The 10766-nt window shown below is 34.5% G+C and overlaps 1 protein-coding gene across 1 annotated transcript; it reads left to right on the top strand.

Moving 5' to 3' along the window:
• Positions 1-369: 369 nt before the first annotated feature.
• Positions 370-4854, top strand: LOC306843860 (potassium channel subfamily K member 13-like; the record flags this gene model as incomplete). Its single annotated transcript, XM_079375554.1, has 2 exons — positions 370-709; positions 3956-4854. The coding sequence occupies 2 exons, from the start codon at positions 370-372 to the stop codon at positions 4852-4854; spliced, it is 1239 nt and encodes a 412-aa protein (XP_079231680.1).
• Positions 4855-10766: the final 5912 nt, after the last annotated feature.

Raw genomic sequence — 10766 nt, 5'->3', positions numbered from 1 at the left:
GTCATGCATTCTTAAAAACTTGGTACATGTGTTTTGAACTAAAGATTTCTCTTTTTTGTCATCTAGTACATCCTCAGCACACACTTAGCCTTACGTGTGCTGCTGCTCTAGGACCTGTGATCTGATCTGACGCGCTGAGCTCAATCTGAACCACGCACGCTTCTGGAGAGGTTGGGGTCACACAGTCCACCACTGCGCTCCAGACCAAACGCATCATGATCCGCCACAAACGGGACATTTGGAGCAGAGCACCGCTTCTGAGATCTCTGAAATACCCGGACGCAGAGCTCTGAAGAGAAAAATGCATGATCCATGATGAACTGGGATGTGGTGGTTCATGTGTTTCTATAATATTCCTGTGAAATAATAATGGCTTGCCGGGCTGGATGCTGCTGCTCCAGCATCGGTGCTCTAAATGAGGATAATGCCAGATTTCTCATGCTGGCTTTGCTGATCATCATCTACCTGTTATGTGGGGCAGCTGTGTTTTCGGCGATCGAGCATCCGAAGGAGAAGCTCGCCAAGGAGAGATGGGCTCAGAGGATCGAGCAGTTCACCCACAAGTACAACCTGAGTCAAGACGACCTCAAGAACTTCCTGAGGAACTATGAGGAGGCCAATGTGGCGGGAATCCATGTGGACGCTACCAGACCGAGGTGGGATTTCGCGGGAGCTTTTTATTTCGTCGGAACTGTGGTTTCAACTATCGGTGAGTTGAAGATAACCTTCTAAATGGAACTGCAACGGTCTTACGGTATATTTAGATAAAATACGTTAGACCGCAACATTTTAGAAGCTGTTAAATCTATTAATTAGTCAGTGTAGATACTTTACAGTAGTCAGTAGCAACAGGTCCTTTGACCTGCACATTCATATCGATATAGTTTTGTTTCAGTGGCACTAATGTGAGCTACTGATATTAATAATGTTGTGTGTACAGACTAGATTTTAATTAACTTGTTTAATCATTTAATGGATTTGAAACAGCTATTAATTCTTGAGACGTGGGGGGGGGGGGGGCATGTTCTGTACATTTACCTGTCATTTGTTTGTACAGAATAGAGATGATCTGTTCAAACAAATTCATTTTTCTCTTCATTATATAAAAACAGCATTGTTGCATTATCTAAACAACTTGTCTAACTCAAAAGCTCTTTTTGTCATCAACACTGTCAGATATTTGTAAAATTAGGCTAGCTATATAATGTAAGTCAGCCTCCTTTTCTGCGTTTCATCTGCTGTAAGTTAAACATCACAAAGCATGGTGAGGTTTAGAATTGTTTCTAATAATCTTAATTTTTGCTTCGTAATTCTGATTGTTTCTAATAATATTAATTTTTCATTCTGATTAGGTTATATCAACTTAATGGCACTAATTATAAAGACATTGTTTGGAATTTTTAAATAATTTTCCTCATCTTCAGTAGGTTCTGTAAAGCACAATACATAAATAAACAAACTACAGGCTACTGCATCTATGGGATATGTGCAAAACACTGTTATTTTTGTCAACAGTTGCCAAAGATTTTCTGTCAGACTGTCTCGACAGCTCAATAGATGGAGCTGAAAATCTCTTTGAATCTCCTTTGTTTATCCACTGAAGTGAATGCAATGCTTGTCATTTATAATGCATACCTGAAAAATTATTGTTGAATCTGATGGTGTAGACCCATATATTGAGAGAAAAAAAAAACATGTTTGTGAAAATGAAGGAGATTAAACCTAAACATATTGTAAGTGAGCAACTTTTAACATAAACAGATAAATCTAAAATAATTCCATTCCATCGGTACATAAACTATTTATTCATTCATTCATTCAGCACCAATGAAAACTCACAAATGATATTTTCTGCTTGCTCTTTTGTGAACCCTTTTAATATTAACCCATGAGAATTAGTATCTCCATAAACCAAGTTTTATTAATTCTCAGCATGTGTCAGATTTGTGTTTGCAAAAGGGCTAATGAGAATATTAAATGCATCAGATCTTATTTCCATGCAGTCTGTCATCTGGCAGTTCGTGCGTAAAAATTAGATGCTTTCACAGAAACATGCAGAGCAGGGGCAGTTTATTTTAGCCTTATTAATATTTACTCTGTTACCCTCTCCTGCTTTGCTTATAGATTCAAGAAGGCAGTTCATACACTGAATATGAACAGACAGTTATCAATGATGCAATTTGTCATAGTATTTTGTCTTAGATGGTTCGGTTTATCTCATGCACCTAATTTTAGGTTATTAGATGCAAAAGATCTTCATAAATATGCCAGTGGATGGTATACATGCGTTCAGAATTTAATTTCAGTGAAATCTTAAACAAAATAAATTGAGCATGTGAAATTGGTAAAATGAATAATACGAGAAAAAAACTATGGTACGGCTGCCGTCACCAATGGCAACCTGTTTCTAGTGGTTTGTGAAGAAGGGAAAGTGGGGTTGTGTGAATGGTGGAGGTGATTGGAGCCCAGGATTCACGTGGGATTTGGAGTACATGCTGCTCATTAATGGACAATTACAGCACAGTTTCTAATTAGTCCTAACCCAGCTTCCTGCAGCAGTATAACACGCCACAGCAGCCGCATGTGCAAATCCACTGTAGCCCTACAACAGATTGAAGGTCTGTAGTGGTTTATTATGTGTGGGGCAACACATATGATCTACATCAAACATACTTCTATAGATTATATCAGATAACTTATATGGAATTACTTTGGCAAAACACACTGTAGTTTTTTTTTTTTCTCTCAAATCTGATTTTTGAGACCGATTGGAAGTTATGTGTGGCCAGATCTGATTATTTCTAAACACAACATTTTTAGCTTCATGTTTTGCATTAATTAAGTTTTATTGAGAGCATTTTCCAAATCTGAACACACTTGTCACAGATGAAATCATAAACATGACTAAGGGTGGAATATGAAATGTCTTAATGTCGTTGTGATTCTGACAGAACTAGGAAATTTATCTCCAACCAGAACTGAATGTGACAAACACTAAAAATATTAGTTTCTAAAATATAAAATTATATTAAAAATAAAATGATAAAAAATATAAAATCTATATAATGAAATTATATTATATATAACAATTATAGCTAATATTTTGAATGACTATAAAGAAAATCTGATTTTTTCTGAACAAGGTAGATATAGGCTGGAGAAATTGAGCTACGACTAGGACCGAATGTGACAAGCACTAAAATGATAACAAAAGTAAAGTTATTTAAAATAAATAAATATAATAAATAATAATAATAAATAAATAAAATAATAAATAAAATGACAAAAATACTATAAAATGTAAAAGTCATAAATTATAAAAAAATATATTATGCATAAAAATTATAATTATTTGAAAAAGTACACACGCACACATACACACACACACACCACACACACACACACCTACATATATATATATATATATATATATACAGTATATATATATATATATATATTAGTGCTGTAAAACGATTAATCGCATCCAAAATAAAGTTTTTGTTTGCATAATATATGTGTGTGTGCTGTGTATATTTATTATGTATATATAAATACAAACACATACATGTATATATTTAAGAAAAATATGTTATGATTATTGATTAAATATATTTACATATAATATCAAATATAAGAATATAAATATATAAATGTATATGCATGTAATTATTTCCCAAATATATGCTGTATGTGAGTGTATCTATATATCCATAATAAATATACACAGTACACACAGATATATTATGTAAACAAAAACTTTTATTTTGGATGCGATTAATCGTTTGACAGCACTAATATATATATAATGACACATATATATTATTATGACACAAAGAATGTCTTGCAGGTCTTGTGAAGTGTATTGTATATTTGTGCTTGCCGTACTTTATAACGTGTATTCTAACATCTTCCCATTATAAAGCACATCCTCATTTTATTTCTTTGTGTGCCACAGGTTTTGGGATGACGACACCCGTCACTATTGCCGGGAAAATATTCTTGATCTTTTATGGGCTTATTGGTTGCGCCGCCACCATTTTGTTCTTTAACCTTTTCCTGGAACGAGTCATCACGGTGATCGCATTCGTGTTGAAGTCCTGCCACGAGCGCAGAGAATGCCGCAAAGCCGGCCCGGCTCAAAACTTCCGGCGTCCCTCCACCGACAGCAGAGAGCGGCGCACGGACAGCTTGGCCGGCTGGAAACCGTCAGTGTACTGCGTCATGCTCATCTTAGGAGTCGCCGCCATCGTGGTCTCCTGCTGCGCGTCTGCAATGTACTCGGCAGCCGAGGGCTGGGAATACCTAGATGCCCTCTATTTCTGTTTCGTGGCTTTCAGCACCATTGGTTTTGGGGATATGGTGAGCAACCAGAGGGAGATGTACAAAGCTCAAGCGGCCTACAGGGTGGGCAACTTCCTTTTTATCCTCACAGGGGTGTGTTGTATCTACTCGCTGTTCAACGTCATTTCCATCGTGATCAAGCAAGTTCTCAACTGGCTTCTGCGGAGGCTGGAGACTCCCTGCCGCTGCCCGGGCCGAGGGAGCCGCCATCCACGGAGGAACGTGGTCGTCCCCGGCCACATGAGAACCAGACGAGACAACTCCATTGAGACTGACGGAGTCAATGACAGCGAGGCGGATGGACGGAGGATGTCTGGAGAGATGATCTCCATGAAGGACTTTCTGGCTGCTAATAAAGTTAATCTGGCCATCATGCAGAAGCAGCTGTCAGAGATGGCCAACGGACATCCTCGCCAGTTAGGAAGCAGCTCACGTCACAACGAGTTCTCCGGAGGGGTCGGAGCACTGGGAATCATGAACAACCGACTGGCAGAGACAAGTGTAGATAGATAAATCCAGCGTTTAGAAATGTGAAATAACCAGACGACCTCCACAGCAAAGTGTGATCACTTTTTTTTTTTTTTATCAAAGACCAGCAAATACCATAACTCTCATCCTTTGTGTCTCATTCACTAATAATTGTGTAGTAATGTTCTTCTGTACATGCACAGACAAGCTTATTATAGTTAAAAAAAATATTACTTGGAATAAAAGTTAACGAAAATAAAATTAACTTATAAAAGTAAAATAACTGAAAAAAGTATCACAAGTCTCAAAATTATTAAGCAGCACAACTGTTTCCAACACAGATTATAAATCAGCATGTTAGAATGATTTCTGAAGGATCATGTGACATTGAAGACTGGAACGATAACTAACGATACTGGAAATTCAGCTTTGCATCACAGTAATAAATTACATTTTGAAATATATTAAAATAGAAACCTGTTATTTTAAATTGTAAAATGCATTTCACAGTATTACTGTATTTTTGATACAGTCTAGATAATTTATGAAGCCACTATAGGAGCCTGTGATTTTTGCATATTTATCATGTGTGATTAATCATGATTTTTGATTAAGAATGTTGGCATGGTTAATAAATGAGAAAAAAATAATATGTTGCTGATTTTGGACTTGAGGACATTTGAGCTGCTGTGCTGTGTTTATCATATTTCACACTAATCTCTCTAAACAAGGCTTTGTAATCTTGTAGTGCATTCGTTTGCAAACAAACAGATGTAATTTATTACTAGGCCGTAGTTTTCGTGCATATTTCAGCACCGTCACAGTATGGTAATATGTTCATTATGCCCAGCTTACGGGGAAGTGTGACATTTATGCATTGAAGACTGGGAAATGAATCATTTGCTTGCATTGTGTCAGTTATACTGAGAATCTTTATGGGAACTTTTCTACGGACTTCATCTGCATGAATAATGTCTTAATTCATTAAGGCAATGATATCTTGAACTTCGTGTCTTCCTCATTACACTGCTAAGTCGTATCATACTGTATTTGCTTCGCAGATAGATGTACTGCGAAAGGACATATTGAAAATAAACCTTGTCCTGAATCGTGGTCTTTTTTATTGTTTGTGTGTGTGTGGCGGGTCCGACATGAAATACTTATAATGCTAATGATTTTTTCCACTTAGTGGCAGCACTCCGACGTAGCTCTTCAGATCAAATTACCAGAGCTACAATGTGTCATGATGTTAGGAGGTTGCTATGGAAACTCTAACTCTGTGTGAGGAGGATACCTTGTCCACCAGCCTCAGATGGTAAAGTGCTGATAGCAGTGAATATGAGCTCCATGGGTGAGATGTTCTGGCTGGTGCTGTGAAGAGTCTGTGAGTGGTCACGACTGCATGTTTCTGGCTCTCCAGGGCAAATCTGCCAAAACATCACAGAGGCAATCAGACAAAAAACGATGGTGATGAAAATAGCTCATGACCTACATTCAGTAAATACATTTCACAGGAATAAATTATATTTTAAAGTATATTAAAATAGAAAACTGTTGTTTTAAATTGCAATAATACTTCAAAAATGTATTGTTTGTTTTCTGCATTTTTGATCAAATATGATGCGCATAAGAAACTTCTTTAAAAAACATTTAAAATCTTACTGACACCAAACTTTTGAACGGCATAAATCTAAAACAGAAGTAAAATAATAAAAATAAACGTGCATGTAAATTACTAAAACTTTATGTAAATTAAAAAAAAATAATAGAATAGAATCTAATTAAAAATGTTAACAAAAACTGTAATAGTATCATAAAATAATGCTAATAGTACTATGAAGTAATACAAAGTACTATAATAGCTAGTATATCAGTCATACTAAAATAACACTGAATATGTTATTGTGATATAGTTATAGTGAAAAACATTACTTATAATATCGGTCATTCCTGGTAACATTTTGGCTTCATAATTTTCTACCAAAATAGTGGCATGTTTAACTATATGGAACACATACTGGTCAACTCAGTGACTTAAAAAATAAGAATTATTGGTATATTGTTCAGACACTCGCTGTGAATGTATTCCACCCTGTTAGGGACATATACATAGTTACCACAAAATTTTAATAATGTAAATGTTAAACAATAATGAGCAATAATTAGATAGTATATGTCCCTTATGCCATAATGGTATTTTTTATTCTTGAGACAAAAACAAAACAATTATTAAGGAATAGAATATATCTTGATTATTAAGAACAGGTACTTTTCTGTGCCCATTTTTGCCAACAGTATGGTAAATAATATAAAAATTTTGCTCAAAAACATATATATGCTGGTAATGCTGCTCACCTCACAAAATAAGACAAAGGTATGCCAAACATTTAAAGTTGCTTTCATATTTTTATTTAAAATTACTTGTCTAACAGGGTGGAACGGAGCATAACATATTGTTTCAAAACAATACAAAAAATAGCTATGAGGATATAACTACAATCAAATTCAACATTTATCAGGCTTTAAAAATAACTTTTAATTTAAGTGAACTTAAAACAATCGTCACATAAACCCATTATAACAATGTCGTATTTATGTGGCCATCCTACCTGTCTAACAGGTACACTTTTAAGAAAAATGGTTCTAAACAATACCAAATTGGTGTTCTTTGGCTTGAAACAATATCAGAATCCTTTTTGGTGCTAAATAGAACCCTTTTTTATAAGTTTCCATAAAGAAACTTATAAAAGCTTTGAAAGTCCTATGACCTGCTGTTATAAATACCCTTTTTAATAACAGTTTATTTTCATTAATCAGTATCTTTATATTATTAATACAATTTGAAAGTTACAATTTAAATATTTTTATCTAATAAAAGATTCATTTGTTTCATTTGTACATTCAGCTCCTTGGTTTACACCTGAACTGCGTGAACTTAAAACTAAAGGTTGTAGGTTAGAGCGTTTGTACGTTAGGTCTGGCCTTACTGTTCATAAAGAGATGTATGCTGAACATATTCAAAACTACAAAAATGCATTGTTCAAAGCTAAATCTGATTATTATTCCAACATAATTGGAGTCAGCAATGGCAATTCAAGATTTCTTTTTTCAATGGTAAATAATTTTTGCGACCTCCTGACTCTTTGCCATCTGATATGTATTCCACTGATTTATGTGACCGTTTCATGACTTTTTTTTGAGTCTAAGGTTAAAAATGTACATCAGCAATTACTAAATAGTACATTCCACCATGATTCCTGTCAGTCTATCTCTTACGCACCTCCCCACTCTGTTTTTTCTACCTTTGCACTACCAACTGCTTCGGAGATAGTGGGTCTGATAAATAGATCTAAATCTTCAACTTGTCAGTTAGACCCTCTACCATCTCCTTTAGTAAAAGCATGTTTACCATCCTTGTTGCCATTGATTACTAAAATTGTTCATGCTTCACTTGTCTCTGGTTCTGTACCGTCATTTTTTAAATCTGCTATTATTACTCCCATACTTAAGAAGTCTGGGGCTGATCCATTTAACTTTGATAATTTCCGTCCAATTTCAAACTTACCGTTTATCTCTAAGATAATAGAAAAGTGTATTGCAATTCAAATTCAAGAACATCTCTCTAATAATAATTTGAACAATTTCAATCTGGCTTTCGTCCTCACCATAGCACTGAGAGTGCTCTTGTCAGAATAACCAATGATCTGTTGTTGGCAGCTGACTCGGGGCTTTTAACCATACTTGTCCTTCTTGATTTGACTGCTGCTTTTGATACTGTCTCACATGAGATACTTCTCGACAGGTTGGTTTCTATTGGGATCACTGGCACTCCTCTGTCCTGGTTTAGGTCGTATCTTTCTGGACGTACTCAATGTATTCAATTAAAACATTTTAGATCAAGAATATCAACAGTTACCACTGGGGTTCCCCAGGGTTCTGTTTTGGGCCCGCTTCATTTTATTATTTATATACTTCCTCTTGGTTACATTTTGAGGAAACATGGTGTTTAATATCATTAAAGTTAAATACCAATATTATCAGTCCATATGACACGATGCTCTGGTATTGTCTAGAAGACTGGAATAGTGCAGAATGTGGACTGTTTTTATGGGTCATCATAAACCGTATTTGTCCTTTTGCAGGAGCTTGACATCTATCATTTTAAGGAATAGAGCTCCAATTGTGGAAAAGAGCATACAAATTATTTTGATGATGCAAAATACAGTAAACAGTACTGTGAAATATATAATGTTACAATTTAAAATAGGTGTCTTCTTCTAGTAAAATATTATTGATTGCTGTGATCAAAGCTGTATTTTCAGCATCATTTCTCCAGTCTTCAGTGTCACATGATCCTTCAGAAATCATTCTGATATGCTGATTTGCTGCTCAAACATTTATTATTATTATGATCAATGTTGAAAGCAGTTTTGTGCAATTGTTTTTTCAGGATTATTTGATGAATATAAAGTTCAAAAGACCAGCATTTATCTGAAATAGAAAGCTTTTGTAACATTATCACTACCGTTCAAAAGTTTTGGGGTCAGTAAGAGTTTCTTTCTTTGGAAAGAAATGAATACTTTTATTCAGCAAGGATGCATTAAAGTGATCAAAAGTGGCAGTATAGACATATATAATGTTGCAAAAGCTTTCTATTTCAGATAAATGCTTTCTATTCATCAAATAATGCTGAAAAAAAAAATTGTACACAACTGTTTTCAACATTGATATCAACAAATCAGCATATCAGAATGATTTCTGAAGGATCATGTAACACTGAAGACTGAATAAAGATGTTGAAAATTCAGGTTTGCCAACATAGAAATAAATAGCATTTTAAAATGTATTCAAATAGAAAACAGTTATTTTAAACTGTAAAAATATGAGCCTTCTTTTAAAAACATTAAAATTCTTGCTGATCTAAAACTTTTGAGCGGTAGTGTACATAAATACAATTGTATTCATCTACATTACCACTCAAAAGTTTCATGGAGGTAGATTCATTTGAATAATTACTAGTTATTCTATTAGAATTTCCACCCTGTTAGGTTTATAGACCTAACAGGGTGGAATCTAACAGGGTGGACAATTTTGAGCTAAATTAGCTGTAGTTTTTTGAGCGATCAACATTTAGCATTTAGATGAACATAACTTTTATAACTATGTCAGATATGTTTTTTATTTTTCTTTGATCGGACAAACATTCTCCATAATATAGCCTAACAGGGTGGACCTTTAAGAGTACAGTACAAGCAGGAGAACATTTCAAAAACTTAAAAAAAAAGGTTGGAGTGAGAGTTTACACTTACCTTTAATTTTACAGTTGAATTCCAGCAGAAACAATAAACAATATCACTTCCTGAAAATGATCTCAGTGGAATTGTAGTCTATTTTTGGAAGGCGAGGGAGTACAAACTAACAGGGTGGAAGATGACTTTAGGGACACGGTAAATGAAGTTTGATTGTATATGTATGATTAGATGAAGTTTAGCCTAGTCCATAACATATTTTGAGGTTTTTATCCTTTCATGGTTTATATTTCGAGTGTAAGCTGATTACTTTGCACTGAGGACATGATAAAACTGAACGCACGTATCAATAAAAAGGTGTGTAAAAAACAAAATAATTTTTTTAATGTCTATTATCTCTCTTTAAGTGATAAAGTAGACCTATTATGCACAATTTAAGCAATTTCTTATAAATATGTGACTATTTTAGAGAAAATATGAGTAAGTAAAGAGACTGTATAACAGGAATGACCCATATATGACTACGTAATATAATATTTCAGATTATATTTAAGATCATATTAAAAGTGAATAAACTAAAAAATAACAGGAACGAAGTAAATAAACTTGTATGCAAAGCGCATTCCCGCATAGGCCTCCCTTCACATACATCTACAGATTGAACTAGACACTAAAGCTATAATACACAAACGCGTTTCGGTATTTCAC

The sequence above is a fragment of the Barbus barbus genome (genome assembly GCF_936440315.1).
Source record: "Barbus barbus genome assembly, chromosome: 24".
Lineage (NCBI taxonomy): Eukaryota > Metazoa > Chordata > Actinopteri > Cypriniformes > Cyprinidae > Barbus > Barbus barbus.
Note: the sequence above shows the minus strand (reverse complement) of the source record. Positions and strands in the feature narration are given on the sequence as shown.